The 20,262-nt window shown below is 45.8% G+C and overlaps 1 protein-coding gene across 3 annotated transcripts in view; it reads left to right on the top strand.

Moving 5' to 3' along the window:
• CHPT1 (choline phosphotransferase 1) overlaps positions 1 to 20,262 on the top strand; it is a 23,248-nt gene continuing 2,986 nt past the window's right edge. The window contains exons 1-8 of one of the 3 annotated variants that reach the window (XM_042795509.1): positions 1 to 593; positions 10,182 to 10,329; positions 11,313 to 11,454; positions 14,598 to 14,682; positions 16,281 to 16,412; positions 16,791 to 16,949; positions 18,977 to 19,102; positions 19,202 to 19,297. In XM_042795509.1, coding sequence (XP_042651443.1) covers positions 351 to 593; positions 10,182 to 10,329; positions 11,313 to 11,454; positions 14,598 to 14,682; positions 16,281 to 16,412; positions 16,791 to 16,949; positions 18,977 to 19,102; positions 19,202 to 19,264 — 1,098 coding nt within the window. In that variant the 5' untranslated portion in view covers positions 1 to 350 and the 3' untranslated portion in view covers positions 19,265 to 19,297. Of the gene's footprint in view, positions 594 to 10,181; positions 10,330 to 11,312; positions 11,455 to 14,597; positions 14,683 to 16,280; positions 16,413 to 16,790; positions 16,950 to 18,976; positions 19,103 to 19,201; positions 19,298 to 19,580; positions 19,692 to 20,262 lie in introns of all 3 variants that reach the window. The other 2 variants (XM_042795508.1, XM_042795510.1) reach the window with 2 other exon arrangements.

Here is a 20,262-nt window from a genome sequence, read left to right on the forward strand (position 1 = left end):
GGCGGCCAGGCCTCAGCCCCGGCGAAATGGCGGCCGGCGGGCCGGGCCCGCCCGGGCTCCCCGCGCCGCCGGGGGTGTCCCCGTCCCCTCGCGGCGAGGCGGGGCTGAGCGGAGCCGCCGCGGCCTGGGCAACCCGCCCAGAAACGGAGCCCTTGCTGCGGGGCGGGAGGACGTAGCCGCGCTCTGCGGGCGAGGGAAGCGACGGCGGGCCGGGGGCGAGGGGGACGACCCGCCCCGCGGCAGCTGCCGCGGAGGCGCCGCTGGGCGTCGGCCTCTTCCGCTGCCCCCGGCCCGGCCCCGCCCGCGGCCTGAGCGCGGCCCCGTCCGGAGCTCGGCGGGGCGGTGGCGCCATGGCCGCGTTGTGGGCTCTGCCCGCGCCCCTCAGCCCGGCGCAGCTGAAGCGGTTGGAGCAGCACCGCTACAGCGCGGCCGGGCGCTCGCTGCTGGAGCCGTGGCTGCAGCCTTACTGGGCCTGGCTGGTGGAGCAGGTCCCGCTGGGGCTGGCCCCCAACGCCATCACCCTGGGCGGCCTCCTGCTGAACTGCCTGACGGCGCTGCCGCTCATCGCCTGCTGCCCCAGCGCCACCGAGCAGGTACCGCCCGCCGCCTCCCCGCTGCCGCCTGACCCCTTCCCCCGCCTGACACCACCGCGGCCCGGCGGCCTTGCCCCGGCCGCGGCCCCGCTGCCCTCCGGCTGCCGCAGCCCGGTCCCGGGCGGCCCGGCGTGGGGCAGCCGCACCGGCAACCCCCTGACAGGGCCGGGGGGGCTGCCGCGGCCCGCTGCCCTGTCCCTGGCGGCTCCACCGCCGTAATAACGGGCGGCCCTTCCCGTGGGAGGGGGCGCTGAGGTAGCGCTGCGGGTTTGCCCCGGGAAATCTGGTGATTGGAGGTGGGGGTCACGCTTCGGGGTAGCAGGGGTCAAGCTGGAGGCTAGGTGGTCAAGGTTTGAATGCCGAGATGCTGGGGGGATCGCACGAAAGGGCGAGTGTCGGTGGGCTCCTCTCTCCTCCCTGACCCTTTGCTGACCAGAGGTCCCCGTGGGGACGGGGCTCTGGGGGGTGCTTGGCCAGCCCAGACCCCGGGCCCCTCTTGTGTCCCGCGCCGGTGCCTCTGCTGGGGCAGGGCAGCGTGGCGGGAAGGAGGCGTGAGCGGTGCCAGCTGCCCTCCCGCCGGGAAGGCTGAAACGGGGGCGCTGCGGGGGTGGAAGCAGCTGCCGGGCAGGAGGGAGGGCGCGAGGTGTGCCCGGGGCGGGGCAGAGCAGGGCGGGGCGGGGCGGGGCGGGGCAGGGCGGGGCAGAGCGGGGCGGGGCGGGGCAGGGCAGGGCGGGGCAGGGCAGGGCGGGGCAGAGCGGGGCGGGGCGGGGCAGGGCAGGGCGGGGCGGGGCAGGGCGGGGCAGAGCGGGGCGGGGCGGGGCAGGGCAGGGCGGGGCAGGGCGGGGCGGGGCAGGGCAGGGCGGGGCGGGGCAGGGCGGGGCAGAGCGGGGCGGGGCAGGGCAGGGCGGGGCAGGGCAGGGCGGGGCGGAGCGGGGCGGGGCAGAGCGGGGCGGGGCGGGGCAGAGCGGGGCAGGGCGGGGCAGGGCGGGGCGGGGCGGGGCAGGGCAGGGCAGGGCGGGGCAGAGCGGCGGGGCTGACACCACTCCACAGCCGAGGTTTCACTGCGCTGCGGATGTGTGAGCTGACAACGGCTCGAGTGCTTTGTGTCCTTGCGTGGGAAACTTTTAATTACTTCAGCTTCCGGAGGGAAAACGGGCTTCTTGATGCGGGCTGATGCTTGTGTCACACAAACTGAGTTGTCTACAGTTTCTCTGGCAGTTTAAGGAGCTCTGTCGGCGCTTCCCAGCCTGATATGAGTTTCCCAGTACAGTCTTCATGGCAGTTAGGGTGGGAAATACCAGGGGAAAGTGCTTTCTGTAGGTACAATATCTTGAAGGGTGGCAGTTGTTTTTCTTGTTCTGATGGTCTTAAATCCTAATGGCAGAGGTGGCCGTTGGCTGGAGTTTTTTTAATAAATTTCAGTGTACTTTGGTGGGTGTGCTTGTTGACAGAAGCACCCATATTTTTCTGGAGTTGCTTTGCCACTTGTGGCAGACATATCAGGAAGCTGATCCAGATCAAAATGAACTTTGCTTTGGTCTAGCCCTAATCACTTCCCTGATTTGCAGCACCAGGTTGAGGCATTCTGTGGTGTTGCACGTAGTAGGATCCAGGAGGATAGAAATGAGTGTGAATGGTTGGAAACGGCAGGTTGTCATCTAGTGACACTTCCAGAATTAAAATGCTTGTGGAACTGCTACTTTTCGTTTAGTTTGTGAGGTAGATAACTGTCATGTTCCAGCTACGTGTCTGGATGTTCATTTTAGCATTTTCTCTTTGCTTTTCAGAAAAAAAAAAGAAGCAAAAAGTAAATTTTAAGTTGTTTTCCCCTTTGAGGACTCCAGTACAAAAAGAATAAGGTTGTATTGCAGACATCCAGAGATCCATTCCTTCCAGGAAAGCTTAGATTGAATTTTAGGAACTTCACTGTTTTTTTTTTTTTTTATTTTAATTGTGGAAGCTGAATTTTACAGGAACCTACAGTTTGGACTAAACTTCCTTGTTCATATATCAGTATACCCTTTATAAATATGTAGTGTAAAGCCAGACTCCTTATCCTATTGTTTTTTTGTTGCCTCTGTGCTGTGAGAATAGCCCTCACTTTCTTTTGCTGCATCACTTAGGGCATCGTTATCTCTCTTCTGCTTGTTTAATGACTCAGCTTGTCTTCTGCCTGAGGTCATGTGTCTGGACGGCTTGTTGCAACACTAGTAGGTGCTATATGTTCTGTTGTAATATCTACTTTGTACTTTTGACTTAGATGTGTAGGCTGGAAGGGCTAGGAGGAAGGTGGAACTGAAAATGTTGTTAGAGGTGATTGAATCACATACTGAACTAATAGCATAGTGCACTTCAACATCACCTCTGTATCTTGCCAAGCCACCTCTTCCATTCGTGAACAAGTCTTGATTACCTGATGGACTAAGAAGAACTTGTTATATTCTCTTGGTGGAAGTGTAGGAGCACTGGATAGAAGACTCAGATAAAATAACAAGCAAGTTTTGGTTTTAGGTGTTGTTTTTCTCTTTATGTTTTTTTGTTTGGTTTTGGTTTTTGTTTTTAATGAGTTGGTTTGTGTGTTGTTTTTTTTTTTTTTCCCTAAACTGTCTTAAGTGGGCCATTTCTGTTAGTCCTTTATTGAAAACATTGAGTGTTTCTGCAAACCATCCAAAACAAGTAAAGCTGGTAGCTGAAATCCATTGGAGAGTTGCTGCTAGTAGATGCTTAAAAAAGAGATCTTTCCCCAGTATGCCCTTCCAGCTGCCAAAAGACTGGGTTTTAGGTGTTTCTCGGCAAGGGGTTCTACTCAGGTTACTTGCTAGAGCAGCAACTGATGGACCAGTCTCTCCACAGACACCTTCCACCTTGTGATTTTTGCCTTTTGAATTACATGTTTGTACTTTCAGCTTCTGTTATGTCCTGCTGCAGTGAATTCCACAACTGAATAATACTTCCCCACCCCACACACGATGTAATTAATGTTTAAAAGCATACCATGCACCCTTGTTCTCTGTGTAGCCATTATTTCCCTATACACTATTCTTTTTATCAGCATCAGTAGCCACTAACAGCCAGTTTGTTGCTGACTACCACAATATATTTTGGCTTTATAAAATATTGTCTGCTTCAGTAATGTCGTCTTATCTGGTAGGAAGATGATTGTATAGCTGTCTCCTATAAATGCACATTTCAACGTAAACCTTATTTGTAGCTAAGCCATTGGCAGATTGCACCCCTCAAGTGCTGTTGTAACTAAAATCCATCTGTGTATGAGTGTTTGTCCAGTTTCCTACTCTGTGTAGCTTAGGACAGTAATCTATAGAAATAACATACAGGACTGCTACACCAGGTGTGGTGCTGGGGAGGACACTACCATGGTCTGTGGAGGGCTGAAATGCCTTCTTCACTGTGACTGTAGGCAGGGGGTTGGGGTGTTTTTGTTTTGGGATTTTTTTTTGATACAAACGATACAATATTTAGGAATGAAAAGTTTTGCTGACTTTAAGTATGAACAGTGTGTATTTGCTGTGTTAGAGTGTAAAAGGAGCACTTCTTAGGTGGACTGAACTGTTTTGCTCTACTGTGAGCTGACTTCTCTGAAGTAGCTACAATTACTTGATTAGGTTTTGCAGGTGAACCTCTTGTACCCATTCCCATTCTGGGGAAAACTGACATGTTATTTTTTTTCCTTGTGTCAACACTAGGAAGAAAACTAGCTCAACATGATTTTCAATCTTTTTAAAAGAGAGAAAGAAAACTCTGATCCTGCTACTTTCATGGTTGCTCATGGGGAGGCCTAGCTTCAGCAATCCTTCAAACTCGGCCACAAGGCTCTCTCAACTACCATGGGAAGGTAGAATTTTAGGACAGAAGTTCATGCTACCCGTAATTATTACTTTGTATTGAATTTATATCTATTTTTTTAAAAATCTTGTAGGAGTTTCAGCAGGATCTAAGATCCCCCCAAACTGATCAGAGTAGCTTTCAGCCAGTGATAAAGACTTGTCCTGTTTGTGCTCAGCTTCTTAGGTTCCATCATGTCTCATTTCTTTGGGATTTTTTTAAAGCCTTTGTTTCTGTTGTCTGTAATTTCGTGGAGGTTATAGGGAATTGAGGAAGGAAGAGAAAAGCGTGCCCTGTGGGTTTGCAGTTTGGGCAGTGGTGGCAAAAGAAGGCAGGGGCTCAAGAGTTCTCATGCAGAGAGCAGAGGGTGGGAAGGGAAGCTTGCGATGGTTGACTCTGTAGAATTGTTTAAGAAATAGTGTAGTGAAGTTATAAAAGGGTGCCGTGCCATACCTTGCAAAAATGTGCTGTTTAGACAGCCAGACACCTAGGGAGATCATAAAGCGGGGGGGGGGTCTAGGTGACTCCAGCTAGCTCTACTGTTAACTGTTTGGAGGGAGGGGGGAACATTAGTGAGGTGCTCTCTGCTTCTCTCCCTTTTTTAAAAAATTGCCCTAAAAAAACCCCCAACAACACCTCTTCCCACCCCCCCCACCAAAAAAACAAAACATACATACAAACAAACAAACAAACAAAAACACCCAAACCAAAACAAAAAAAAAAAAAAAAGAAAGCAAAACCCAACAAACCAAACCACCACCTTTTAAACTGAAAGAGGGATTGTCTTGAGTTTTTTCCTGTCAGAGGGATAAATGAGGGGAAGATATTGACAGGCATGATATTTATGTAAACAGCAAGGGCACAACTGAGCTTTGTGTGGGAGAGACAATAAAGAAGTAGAAAAGAGGGTGAACTGGAGCAGCTGGTATGAACTGGGGGCGTGGTGGTGTGAAGGAAGAAGCATTAAGCCTCTGACCTGGTAGAGGTGAAGTGTGAAGCACTGAGTGGGGTGGGGAATCCAGCCAGTACCCACGAGTGAAGAGCAGAGCACTCAGCAGTGTATTTGGTAGAGAGTAAGAGCAAAGGTTCAGGCAGCCTGGTGCAGGACGCGAGCTCTTTCAGGGGGAGCTTGTTGAGAAGAGGAGGATGCTGAAGGAATGCAGAGAGTCCCTGGTGTGCATAAATGGCGCTTGGGCCATAGTATGATTATTTGATTGTTATTTTTTTTCCTCCCTGTCCTTTCCCCCTGCTGTAATGCAGGTTTGAACAGCCCCTTCCCTTCTCCTGCTATTAGTTCAATTGTACATAGTGCGTTGTGCTGAACAGAAGTGAGGGAAATGACCCGTGTTTGGGGGGAAGAGGGAAGGAGCCCAGTAGAAATGTCTCTGTATTCTGGATCTGTTCCAGAGAGGGGCCATGTAAACTAGGGCAAAATCAGTAGCTGTGGATTGAGAAAGTGAGATTATGACTAAATGGGATGAATAATTAAGGAGAGCTGAATCTTTAAATATTGCAATAGCCTGGGCTGTTGAACACTTTGGGCTTAAGAGCTTTGCTTGAACTAAGTGTGAGGGATCTCCTTGGCACATGCAGTCTTTTGTAGCTGTCTGTGCTCTTTTGTGGCGTGGAATCACAGAAGTAGAAGAATAAGGACTGCTGTTCAACCTACACCTTTTCCTGAAGGAGAGGTGTGTCACGCATATCTGTCAAACACTGTATGCACATGGTGTTGTTTTGACACCCTCTGGTTCAGTAGATCAGCAGGGTTGCTGTACCAAATCTATGTGTGACAAGATTCTGGGGCTGTATCGTCTTTCAGACATCCTTTTTAATTGAAGCAGAGAAGCATCCCCCCCTTCCTCTTCCCCCAGGTTCATGTTCTCTTCTAGTTCCGTGAGAATAGCAGCAAGCTCTGGCCAAAGAATACATTTGCTTGGACAGGATATAAGCTTGGGCAGAGATAATAAACACCTCATCAGTGAAAAGCTGATCATTACTGGGAGCCTCCTGACCTTTCTGCTGAGTCTGTCAGCCATGTCATCATTCTCAAATGCTCCCACTTTACTAATTTGAAAACTTGGGTCCAGCGTGGGAAGCTGGCAGGGGACTTCCCTGGATGGAGAGCCAGGCATGTGAGAAGGCAGAGGAGATGGCAGCTGTAGCTGTGTTGGGAGGGCAGATAGCAGAGAGAATCTGTGGTAATTAAGAGCTTTGGAAACCTCTGTGCACCTTCGGTGATTTCGAAAACTGTATTTTACCGATTAAAGCATTAGAGTATTCATTTAATCTGCTACATGCATAGTTGATCACAAGTGACCTTCGGTTATTACCACTTTGGGTTAAATTTGAATTGACAGCCTGGGAATGAAATACTCCAGATTGTGTTTCTAAGCTCTCCGACACCTGTTCCCCTGTTCTTACTGGGATCTTCCCTTCTCCACAACTGCGGGGTTACAGATGCATCCGCTACAGGTGTTAATGGATACAGATGATCCTTACTGGGAAGAGGATGAAAACTCACCCTCTTCCCAGATTGTCAGGGAGCAGAGCATTTTAGTTTTGGAGTCTGGGAGAACCATTGATTTAATTTATCCCAGCAGGAGCTAATGCAAACAGACTTGGGTCAGCAGTTTTACTGATTAGACTTCTACTGTAACGTGCAACTTGACAAAAACCATTGCTTTGTCAAGAAGGCCTAATAAGATAAGATTGAGTTAAAGCTAATTTATTTGTTTATTTTTACATTTAATATGTTACATTTGTTGTGAGGTAAGGTCAGTGTAGACAATGTTAACTTCAACAAGAATTCTTGCATCATGTTTTGTGGATTATGGAAACTTTCATTAACTGACTCCAGTAACCAGCACGCAAGCCTTCTGTTCTGGTTAGAATTGAGGCTGTATTTCATGGAGTTTACATTTCAAAAGCCTGTGATATACTAAGCACACAGAATACAGCACTACAGCTAATGATAAAAAAAAAAAAAAAGTGACATAATAGGTTTCTGTTCCTGATTGGTGTTTCAATGATGGAAATGATCCTGTTAAATAAAAAAACTTCCCATGCTCTGGCATTTGACTTAATTGGTGGTGTGCCCCACGTTGAGGGGTGGGGGGTGGCGAGTGCAGAGCGGGTAAGGAATTTGGCTAGCATATTCAGCACTGGATACAATCGACTTTTGTCTGTGATGTGGAGAACCTGATGACTTCAAAGCAAACTAAAATCTCTTTCAGTTATAGGTAGATGGTTGCAAAAGGAGGGGAGCCTAATGCAACCAGAAAACCAGTGGTGTCCTGGGCAGAATTGCCAGATGCAGTCTGGTTTACTTGCCAAAATCCAGGGGTGAGCATGACTGGTTTCGATAAATTTTGAGCTATCTTTTTGTAACTAGGAGAAGTATGTCACAGTAAGGACGCCTTGTAAAATGCTGTACATTATCTTTGTGGCACTTCACAGTAATATTGGTGATAAAATTGGAAATGTCTTTGAAATACTACTTTAAAGGGTTTCTCCTGGCCTTTCTGCTAATAGTGCTTCATTCACAGGTCTGTGTCAGGAGCTGCCTTGTTTGAGAATATCTGTTATTCTCCATATAACAAAGTTATTCTGAAAAAGCTCGTACAGGTACTGTGGTAGCTTTAGGATGTGGATTATATCACAAGTAAAATGATCTTCGCTTCAACAGGGCCCTGACTATGTGTTTATGTCCTGATACACCTGAGCAGTGGCTGACAGCCCTCTGTTCTGGAAAGGTGGCGAGCGAGACTGGGAGCCGACAGGTAGCCGCTGCCTCCCCACAGAACATCTGAGCAAGTGAGCTCACGCCAGGAGAGGCCTTGCTGGCCGTGGGCTCTGTCCTTCCCCCTCTGTCAGAGGAGAGAAACTTTGTCAAAAGATGGCTGAGAACTCACTCCTTGGTTTAACCCCTTTCTCCAACACACATTCCTTTGTTTAACTGGACTAACAAGGGAGAAGAACCCTAAATAACTCGACTGATTCCATTGGTAAACATCAAACACGTGTTGCTGTCATTACAATTTTTCTCAGTTTCTTTGGATTAAGAGGAAAGGTGGCCTTGCCAGTTTTGCAGAATTTTCTAAGTTTTCTAGATTTCTATATACATACAAATACAGACTGTTGATGTGTAGCTTCTTTTTGCTTCAAGGTTGGGCAAAGCAGCCAACCATCTGACTTTAAATGGTGGAATGTTTTATTAATGAAATTATGATTTTCCCACTACCCAGTATTTGGATAAATTTGCTGACAATACTGTTTCCGTATTAAAAGTGTAAAACTAAGTGGTAACAGAGTATATCAGCCAGCCTTGAACACGTGAGGAAGTCTTAAATAACAGCAGAAAAGTGCTCAGAACTGAAACACCCTTAAACCCACTGGTTCTTGGAAAGGATGTGGTTTGTGATCAGTCTGACTGGAGGCGTAACTTTTTTTCTAACTCAAGTCAGTGAATATAATGATGATGGGAAAACAGAATGTCTGGAGGAGCAACTCACCTTATCTGCATTCTGATTGCCGTCTTCTCCTGTCCCTGCCTATGAACTGATTGGCAACTGTCATTTTTCCTTTTTCCCCAGCATCACCACCTGATTTATGTGAGTGTGGACAAATCTCAGCCCACTGAGATCTGATCTGTTGTCTAAATCTAGTTAATAGCCTTCGCTGGATTTAGGAGATGCGTGTAACTGTGTTGGTCTGTTTGTGCTGCAGGAGAGGAATTGCAGAGGTGTAGAGCCACGGCAGCTGCCCCTTACCTGGGAGTGGGGAAGGATTCAGCTCTGTGACTGTCCATGGCTGCTCACTTGTTATACCTGCAAGTTACATTTCCAACATTTGTACCTAACTTTGACTCTTTTTTTTTTTGTGACCACCACTTCTAAACATTAAGGATATGCTGGAAACTACTTGAGGCAAATGTGTTACCTGTACTTTGTTCAAAAGGTGTTAATTAGATTATTAAAAACTAATTCCCAGACAAAGACATACTGACTGTGCATGTGAAAATAATGCTTTTGAAAGGTACTGCTGCAGGACACTTCCTCTGAACCCAAGACTGGTGTTAATGTAACTGATTCACAGCTTGTTTTCAAACTCTAATAGTCTATATTAAGAGGATAGTTGCTCCTTCATATTTAGTGAATGACTTAATTTCTTCAAACCCTTGTTCAAAGTGCCTATGTAGTCAATTTTTGTATGTTGGAAAGAAAAAAATCAATCTCTTTCCTAAAAGCCGAGGTCTTTATTTAATGAGTTTTTATATGTGTATGTTGTAAATCTGAGCAAATCATCTAAGTGTATCACATAAACAGCTGAGAACTTTAGTAAGTGCCTTGCTACTATTTTCTTTTTTACAGATTTCACTTTCATAACATTTTTCGGCACAGAGAATACAAATAATTATAGAAATACTGTGGTTTTAAGGTGGAAAAAACAAGTCAGTTGATGCAGAAGAGAGGTTAAAGTGAGTTGTTTGTTTGTTTGTTTGGTTGGTTGGTTTGTTTGTTTGTTTTTTAATAAATAGAAGGACCTGTGTTTCACTGACGTATGTGGAGTAGTTACTACAATTCAGGTAGAGACTAGTGCAAGGAATTTGGCTGGTCCATTAACTAAGTAACAAACAGCACAATGTAGTATAGTTTAGTGCTGAACAAGATTTTACCTTTAATGAACTAGATTATCAGCTAAGACGTTGGGAACGGCCTAGTGACATTTTATGTGAATCTCTTTCAGGCACCTTTCTGGGCATACATCCTGGGTGCATTAGGACTTTTTATCTACCAGTCTCTGGATGCCATTGATGGGAAGCAAGCCAGAAGAACAAACAGTAGTTCTCCTCTAGGAGAACTCTTTGATCATGGTTGCGACTCTATTTCCACAGGTAGTCTTAACCTACTGTTACCCATGCTAGTTTTAAAATAGTTACTTGTGTTTAGGAGGAGCTGATTACTGACAGAAGTGTTGAAATTGGGAAGGACCTCTGGAGATCAGCTGGTCCAACCGCCTGCTCAGAGCAGTGTCAGCATGTTCCCTTCTCTGAGGATAACTTTGCGGTTTCCTGGTCACTGCAGCCAAGGCTGCCTCTGCCCTTTGCATCCCTGACCAGTATCGGGGAGGATATTTCAGAAGTACCTTTGGCAGGCGTGGGGTAATGTGTGTTCCACTCCTACTCACTGTGCATCTTCACGTGCGGTGTTCTTTGAATGAGCTAGATGGTGAACAAAGAACTCCATGAGAGCGTGCTTAGAGATTCTTTACTATACATAGCCCGTGTTTTCCAGTAGGGTACAGGTGATGCCTGATAAAGGATTCTAGGGACCTAAAAGACTGATTCTGGCATGTGAAACTAAGAATTTGAGTGAGATGTCAAAATATCAGTTTGGTAATAAAAAAAGTTGATTTAGGGTCCTTAAAAAGTAAGTCTTGCACAGTTTTACTTTCCCTAAATTGGCTGGTGGTGGTGGCAATGCCTGCACTTCTGTAAAAGCTTAACAGCTGAAACATTTGCCTTGAGAGTTGGTACGTTCTTTATACCTCGCTTCCCAGAGAAGTGCAGTATAAAGTCTCTCTGGGCTGGGCCCTTCAGATGAAGCTGTCAGTGTTGCAAAGATCGTGAGATGACAAGGCCAGAAGAGAGGAGGGTGACCACTGTAGGCTAGAAGGTGGGGCCCTTGCTTGGAAGCAAAGGAGTCCTGTGTTTTGGTCTCTCCTGCTGGGACTTTCCCTGAGGTTAGCTACTCAGTGAAGTATTAGTCATATCATTACTTTGTTATAGCAATGTAAAATGTCCTGTGACTTTTTTATTTTTTTTTGTTAACTGCAAGCAAAGAGTATATGACTAACATGTTCATTTCTGCTTTTCAGTTTTTGTTGTCCTTGGATCCTGCATAGCAATCCGACTAGGAACAAGTCCTGACTGGTTGTTTTTCTGTTGTTTTGTGGGACTGTTCATGTTCTATTCTGCTCACTGGCAGACATATGTATCAGGCATACTAAGGTTTGGAAAGTAAGTAGGTATCTCTAGAAGTACATGTGGCTTAATGTCTGAGACTGCTAGCTACTCGATTTCCATTTCTTCTTGCTGTTTTCCCGGCTCTCCCTTCCTCTTGTCTTCTCCCTCATCTCCCTTCCACCCTGGCAGATTTGCATTTTACCTGGCAAGAGCTGTAAAACTCTGCATAATACTGAGTAGAGGACTTGTTCGTTTAGCAGTTGATTTTAGCTGTGTATGCTTTGTTTGCATGCATTTGCCTCTCTGGTGTGCGGATTTGTTCTCGGAGCCCACGCAAGCACCGTGCCGGCTCAGGCCAGGGAGGTCTGGTCTGCAGTGGGAACAAGTGCTCTGCGCAGGAGCAGGGACAGGGCGAGCATATGCAGTACCTCCCTCTGTCTCCCAGCCACAGAACAGTGCCAGCCCAGGGGACCCTGAACCACATGCAGTTTTAGAGAAATTCCCCTGCTCGTGGGTTTCCCTTCCACAGACATCTTCAGGCTTCCTTCGAGCAAACTCTGCTTCCATCGCATCCTTTGGCAAGGAGTTCCACAGAGCTGTGGCAGTGCCTGAACAGTTACCCCAGGTTTATGTGGGGGTTTTGCTTTTAATATGGCTCATACTGGCCTTGATGTCCTCTAGGTTTTGTGCTAGGTCACAGTTCTGGAGATTGCTGTGATGCTGCTCATGACTTGGTAGAAATTTCATCTGTTCTCGCTGCAGCGTAGGAGGAGGAGCCATGACATTTATGTAGAAGATAACAATTGCATTTTAAGTCCTAATAGTGTGTGGGGGATTGCTGCACCCTCCCGCAGCTGTGGTGGTGCCTAGCCATGGCCTTTTGCTGTTTTTAAACAACGAGCTGCACTTCAGAAATGGTTTCTGAAAAGAGGAAAAGGTCAGAGACTTCTGTAGCAGCAAAACTGGAAAGAAGTGATAGGTGAAGACTACCCTTCTGCTAATGCTAATCACCTTGCTAAGTCACCTGTTCACAGTCCTACTTAGCTCTGACCTGGAAGAAGCACCTTTGCAAATCTGAGCATCGCTGGGCGCACGGGCTGGTGATCAGCTGTCCTTGCGTACTGCTCGATGTCTGTATCAAAAGCAAGCTGCCTCCGTGGTGACACCAAGAGCTCTTTTTTATTTGCTGATAATGCATTTTATCACACAAACTATAACTCTCTTACCTGCTTACCCATCCTGCATTTGAAGGGCCATCTTGTGCTGTAAACAAAACCAGATGCTTTAGAGTGATGGCTAAAACAGACTAGTTTCCGTACGTGACAGCGCGCTACGATGAAGGGAGATGGACTGTGCCATGAGCTCTGGGATTTTGCAGCAGTCATTGCTTTCCTGTGCCTGGCATTCTTGCATAAAATGTGGGAATGATTTCCCTACATCAGGAGGGCACTGAGGCTCCCATGCCAAAAACTTGTTTATTAAAAACTGAATGGCTTTACGTAAATGTAGTGATAGTGGACAGTACAGGCAGTTTGGGATGGCCTGCTGTCCCATGCTTCCCGTGTGAGGTTAAATAGACACAACTGTTCTCCAAGATGACCTTTTTCTGTTTAGTGAGCCTCCCCCCGACAGCACCAGCAAGTGCCATCCAGCTTAGAATGTAGGTGTTAGTGGAGCAGCCTGCACACCCCGGCCGGCCGCCTCTGCGGGAGGTAAGGCGCGAGTTCAGCGCGGGCTGGGCAGTGGGGCGGCAGGGGTAACGCTGCAGCCCTGGCAGAGCGGGGGAGGCCCCCGCCCAGCACCGCTGCCCCCTGTTCCCCCGGCACATACTGTTTGGCTTCAGGCCCGGGCGCCCGTGGGCAGCAGAGGAAAAGCCTGCGCTGAGCTGGTTGGCCTTGCAGCCCGGTGAGCACACCAGCTAGAGCTAGCACAAGCGAAGGAGCGCAGCGGCGTAGGACGGAGAGCACAGCCCGTTCCTGTGCCTCGGGGCAGCGACCGGCACCTCAGCATATCAGCTAGTTGCAGCTCAAGCTCTGGCTCTTCTAGGACAAGTGTCAGCAGCTTGTGGTGAAATTTAGCGTGTTTTATCACTATCTTCCTGGTGAAAGAAAAGAGTTTAATGTTACTGTGATTATCAAGATCAAATAAATGTTTTCCATTAGCCAAGAGTTGATTCTTATCCCCCTTTAGTTTCCTGTGAAAACACTTCACGGGCAAAGCAAGTAATGATACACGTTGTCTTTGGTCATAACACCTTAAACCAGCAAATCTATTCTAACTGCTTAAGGAAACGTTGCAGTTTAAACATCCATTGTCACCGTTTGCTGGTGACTTCAGAACATAGATCAGGTACCTGTCTCAAAACTTGCAGTAGCATAAACAGTACCTTACTTGTGCACTTTATTTTTTTTTTTTATGTTAAAGCTTTATTGAAAATACTAATTCTTCCTCTTGAGCTGCTTCTTAACTTTTTTTTATATATTCAGGTCTTCTCAAAACATTTCAATCAAATACAGAAAGAGTTTGGCTCTCTTGTCTGAGAACAAAAAAGGTGGAATATAGAGCCTAGACATCAGGAGACATACAAGGCCACCTTCCTTTTTTAATTTTTTTTTTTTTTTTTAATGGAGAAGAGCAAGATGCCAATTATATGTCTTCTGAAGGAGGACAGATGCTTAGCTATCCACTGAGTCAGTCCTCAAAATACTGCCCTTACGTTTTTCAGGCTTTATCTCTCAAATTTTCATGATATGATGGCTTAAAGAAATCCCTTCTTCTCAGCCTGCACGGTCTCTCCTTTCCTATGATATGCTTTTAATGGAAATGTTTGATTGCGTTTACTATGAGCTTGCCTTAAACTTTGATTTGATGCTTATACAGCAACAATTCTGTAAATTTATACAGAATTCTCAAATACTTAACAATGTATTCATTAAAGATTTTCCCCCTATTACAATTATATGTAGCTTGCTCTAGATAAAGAGTATAGGTTTAATTTTAAATCTTAACCAGAGATGCATGACTCCATATAAAGTATCTTTCTCAGTCAAGGAAAATCATATTTATATACATTGATGGAATGTGAAGTACTTTTAAGGAGATAAAGTCAGTGGGTTTTGATGTCCCCCCTTGCTCACCTGACACTTACAGCAACGAGACCTCTGCTTTCAGTGAAGCTCCCTTGTTTTCCTTCATAGAATTGACGTCACTGAAGTTCAGATAGCCATAGCAGTGCTGCTCTTGGTGTCTGCGTGTGGGGGCACAGCGGCCTGGGACTGCGGGGTAAGTGGACGCGGCGTTCGGGGTGCCCGCTCGGGGTGCAGCTCTGACGCGGTCGCTGGTCCTGTGCTGTTTGGAGCTATCCTGTGCAAGTACCATCGGCACCTACTAGTTGTCTCGTGTTCTGGTTTAGCTGATTGTACAAATGTAGGTTATTTTTATGTTGTAGTTAAGCATAATGGCGTGACTTCCTAGGCGCAAATTTAGAGCTGTGTAGAGGAAAAAAGACCCCATCTGCCACATAAGAACTTCTGATCTGGAACTAATACTCTGCAGATATTTAAGCTTTAACAGATAGGTTTTGTTTTAGTTTTGGCTTTGGGTTGGTGTTTTTTTTGTGCATTTTATTGTAAGACAGACATTTCTGTTCAGCTAAATGATTTATAAGATGCTTTCTTTTCAAATTTAAAGATTAAATGCTTTAATCCAACAAAACCATGGGATGAAGTTAGGGGGGTTTTGGTTAAGTAATCCATATTTTAATGCCGATGAAGATGTACTGATTTTTAACAGTTATGTCACATCTGACATAAATGTTAATACCTATATTTAAATAAATGTTTTCTTTCAAAAAGCATTTCCTAATCTCTGGTTTTTATTCTGATCTTTAAAGATGCACTTTAATGTACAGTATCAAAAGTATATTAGACTGGCATCTTCATCCTTTCCAGGGTCCTTACTCAGAAATGTGTAATTCCCCTTGGTTATCGCACATGGAAAAGAGCTGAGACCATTCCATGCTATTGATAACCAATGCAAATTAATCTAAATAAAAGCCACGAAATAATTGAAATTTAATTCCTAAGTTTACTCAGCAATTAAGAAATGTTAAACTTTCTTTACTTTTCATATCCTGCAAGATGCTTTTGTTCTATTTTCAAACTGTTTTCATGTTAGAAAATAAAGTAGGTGCATTAGACTTTAATTATGATCGATTATTCTTCAGTATTGAAATCTGTGGTAGTTATGCTGTATCTCAAAACAATCTATATTCAAAAATATAGCCAACAGTTTCAATTTATTACTACTTTTTTTTTTTTTTTTTTTAAATCCTCTGCTGCCTTTGGAAGTTTCCTTGAAACTACAATTGATTCTGAAAGGTAACTGTTTAACTAAAATTTGTATCTGGAGACTATTTGAAATGCAAAGATACAGCACACGAATAAGGTGTACCAAAGCACAAAGCAGGCAGATGGTGTTTGTGTTTCCTGTGGTTCAGTGTTGTGTTACCCAGTGAAATAGAAGGAAGTCTTCTTCCCCCTCCCCCCCATGCCTTGGAGATGCAGTAGTCTGTGTCAGGTTTTCGCTTATGTAGTAAAAATATTTAAAGAACATCCTAAGGGCAAACACAGTAAGACCTAGCTGAATTCCAAGATCAGAACTTAAGCACTCAGAGGTTGAGTTTAAACGTTACAAAAGAAGTTCATCATCTCCTTGGTAAGGAACCAGATTCTACACACTGTCTTCCCGAGCTTGTTCCCGAAAACGCAAGAGTTCAAATAAAACAATTGTTTAGTAGGTATCAGTAGCTTTTTAAAGCACTTTTTAAAAAAGGTGTTACCCTTAGGTTTTAATATCTTTCTCTTGTTTTTCCTGCTAAGGTCCCTTTGGTGGGCTTGGAACTGAAGTTCGTGGCGGTTTTTGGCATCCTGTGTGGAACAGCACTTTCTTTTTTCAATTACTTCCGTGTCATCTTTGGTGGAGGGGTTGGAAAGAATGGCTCTACGATAGCAGTAAGTTGCTTAAAAAATCTAAATGAGGTTTGAATACTTTATGCCCATAATTTATTGCAATTCAGATCATCGTAAGGGTTTGATCTGTTAAAGCATTTAAGCAGACAAGCATATGAGTGTCAGATGGCTAAAGCAAAGACTTACCTTCTCCCTACCTGGTGGTGGATTTCTTCTGTCACAGGAACCAGCAATGAATTTTCTTACAAAATTGATTAGTGGTCACTGCAAAGAATACTGTTAGCATTGGCATAATGCTAATAGACTTTCCCTAAGTTTTGACAACTCTGGTTTTGTTTCGTGGGATTTGCAGTACGTATAAAGTCTGGACCTTACTGTGACTGAAGCTTAAGACAAATCTTCTGTCTGTTTGTATTTCAGGGAACAAGTGTTCTTTCTCCAGGCCTGCACATTGGACTACTTCTCGCACTGGCCGTTGTGATCTATAAAAAGTCTACAACTCAGCTGTTCGAAAAACATTCTTGCTTGTATGTCTTGACGTTTGGATTTGTGAACGCTAAAATCTCACAGAAGTTGGTGGTAAGGAATCCTTGTTTCAGTCCTGAACCTCCTAAAACTAAACTGGTTCTTGGTTTAATGCTTGCCGGATCAGCGGGCGCCGTGCAAGTTTTCCTTTCTGCCCCGCCGCTGTGTTCCCACATGGCCGAGGCACTGAGCTGGGCCCCGGCCCCGAGGGAGCGATCACACAGCACCCTCCTGCAAACACACACTTGTTGTTGAATGTCTTCGTTAGAACTTGTCAGTTCGGAAATGTACTGCCTGTCTTTAGCATCATACCTGTGGTCCCTCAAGCCTCACTAACAGTCACTGCTGTGACTTTTGATTTAATTGCCCCAAACAGGAATTTAATCATTAAAAGGAAGAGATAAACTTTTCTATCTTTCTTTCTTTTGTAATTAAAAACCTCATCATTGGATTAAAAAAAATAAACCCTGCCTTACTACATATTTGCTAACAACAGCAATCCAGCCATCTGATTTTTTTTTTTTTTTTTTTTTACTGGCATGACATTTTTCGAACACCAGAAAACGGGTATTCTACAGACTTTCTTGCTAAACAGGAGTTCACCTCGTGAGCTACTGACTTGGTTCAAGAGGGAGAATGCTCCCAAGGAGGCTTAGCCGTAAGACTGACCTTGAGGCAGTTCATCTATCGCGCTGAACCCTCGGCTCCCTTGCTGGGTCTGAGGAGCCCTGGGCCCGGGTGGCCAGCAGCCTGCCGGCCCGCTCTGGGCGCTTCCCGGGGGTTTGTGGGTGGCTGTGAGGGCAGGCTGCTCGGGAGGCAGGTCTGTAAAGGATTTTGTGGGGTTAGCCTTCAGTTTTCTGCTGCTGTTTCGGGAGGCCTTGTCCTTCGGGCACGCTGGAGTGAGCAAACTGCAGTAAAAATTCCAGGCGTGGTCGAGTGGGAGGCCCAGTGGGCACAGGGGCCGAGGGCTGTGGGGTGGTGAGGGTGTGCCCGAGCCGCTCCCTGGGCGCAGGGGGAGGTGTGAGCTGGGGGTTGCTCCCTGCAGCAGTTCCCTTTAGCAGGAGAGCTGCATCCGTAGCTGGCTCGGAGCAGAAGCCTTTGCGGTCCGTCTTGTCTTCAGACGGGGGCACTCGCAGGCTTTTCCGTGAACTTTGCTGTTCAGCGTAAAGTTGGATGGGATTTATATTATGCCAAGAGACCACCTTGTTCAGAGGAACCTCTCAGCACTTCGATCATATTTTAAAGGTGTCCACAATAGATGGAAACAAGGAGTGACAGGGTGATTTCTTACGGCAAGCTTGGCACCTAGGCTACTTTCCTTCTGCTGTTTTTGAGCTTCCTGATACGGACTTTTCCTATGTCCTTTATTAGGTCTCCAACTTTTACAGAAACCTCTTCTTCTGCCTCTCAATTAAAGGTGACCTTAAGTTGTCTCTAAGAATGCTAAATATGGAAGGATCAAGGTGTGGGGGGGAAGGGATTCCCTCCCTGCCCTGTAATCTTTCTTCTTCTCTTGGTCATGCTGTGAAGTGTCTCTGCATACATCACTGTTTTTAATAAACAGTGAAAACAAGTCTTGTCACCTAAGTAGAAGTCCAATTTCTAGTTAGCTTTTTGCTAAGTAAAGCCAAAATTTTCAAGTTCAACTGGGAAACAACATTTCAAGTGAATGGTATTCGTTTTCAGTATTACACTTGCATAGTGCTACCCGTGCAGATAGCTAAAATGCCCTGGTGTAGATGTAAGACACTGCAAAATAACGTCGAAGGGCACGTACGCATTTCTTGTATAATAAAGTAAAAAATAGCTGTTATCACTGATTAAAGTGCTATATACTGGTTAAATAACCTGGAATGAGTTTGGTCCTTGGGAAGGAAACCGTGAGGGAGCAGCAGGCCCCGGGGCATTTGTTGAAGCCCTTGGCCTGCCTGTCGATGGCTTCCGAGGGAGTGGGGCCAGCAGGCTGGGGCTGGGTGGGGCTGGAAGGCCCCTCTGTAACTCCGGGGAGGGTTTCTGATAGTTACATCGATCTTGCAGTGTGCATTTTTGTGTCTCTTGGTCCTTTTTCTTTTTTAACGTAGGTGGCTCACATGACAAAAAGCGAAATCTGTCTTCAGGACACTGCGTTTATTGGGCCAGGACTTCTGGTTTTGGACCAGTACTTCAACAGTTTTGTTGATGAATATGTTGTTCTCTGGATAGCACTGGTAAGCATTTGGGGTTTGACTTTCAATTTGGAACATGCTTAAAGGAACGGATTGGGAACTGTCCCTGCCGTTCTGCTCTGCCGTTTCTGGCGTGCTCGGTTTTCAGCTGTCACCGCGGAGGGAGTGCCGGGATGCCATGTAAACGTGCGTTGTGGGAGCTGACTGGCTTGCTGTCCTTGGAGCAGAGATGTGAAAGTAAATTTGCAGAGCTCTCTTGTAATTATGCTTTAGTGCAGGTGGTCTGTTTAAATTTGTTCTGCGAAGTGCAGACTGGCAACCTCTATCAGACTTTGTTTAGTGCTGTTCGGGTTTGGGGGGTTGGTTTTTTCTTCTAAACTAGACCACTTGAATGGTAAAATGCTTGTTAAACTTCTCATTTGGTTAGATTGTGATTGAAGCGTAGCTGAATTTGTAGTAGGGACAATTTTTAAAAATACTTGGATTTTTTTTTAACCTGTTCTGTTTTGTTCTTTTGAAGTTCATATCCTTGTTTGATATGCTGAGATATGCCACTGGTGTATGCCTACAGATTGCTGCTCATCTTCATATACATGTCTTCAGAATTTCATCTCATCAAGCTCCTGAACAGGTTCAAAACCATAATGACTGATTAAACAGGTCAAGGACAAGCGAAGAAGCAGTTAGGGGAATGCTGAATGAAGCAGCCTCTCTTTTGGGAAGGCAGATTAAGCTTTTCAAGAAAACAGTTTTATGAGAAAGCTCGCTCTATCCCAGAGATTCCCAGATGTTAGAATTATGAAATACAGTGTCCTGCGGCTTCCACTGTGATCAGGACTTTTGGACCAGGCTGTATTTTCCCCGGTGCCCCAGACGTTGCAGCTGTTAGTTCACACCATGAATACCACATTTGAAACTTTTGCCATGTCCTGTTAAGTAACCTTAATTCCGTACTGCTGGTCTGGTGAAGGTAGATGGCAAACCACGGTGCTGCCAACCAGAACTTGAAGAGGGATTTCACTTTTTCCCTAGATCAAGTGACTGGACTTCTAGCATTAATTTCTAAAGTCAGATTGGAATTGCTGTGAGGCGATAGTCAGACGTACCAGTGAATACAGTACTGCATTATTAAGACTGGTGAAATGAGGCACCCATGACTTAAAACTACTTGTGAATCTCTGTTCTGGGGTTTCTAAAGAACA

The sequence above is a fragment of the Tyto alba genome, unplaced genomic scaffold, assembly GCF_018691265.1.
Source record: "Tyto alba isolate M040663 unplaced genomic scaffold, T.alba_DEE_v4.0 Super-Scaffold_21, whole genome shotgun sequence".
NCBI lineage: Eukaryota > Metazoa > Chordata > Aves > Strigiformes > Tytonidae > Tyto > Tyto alba.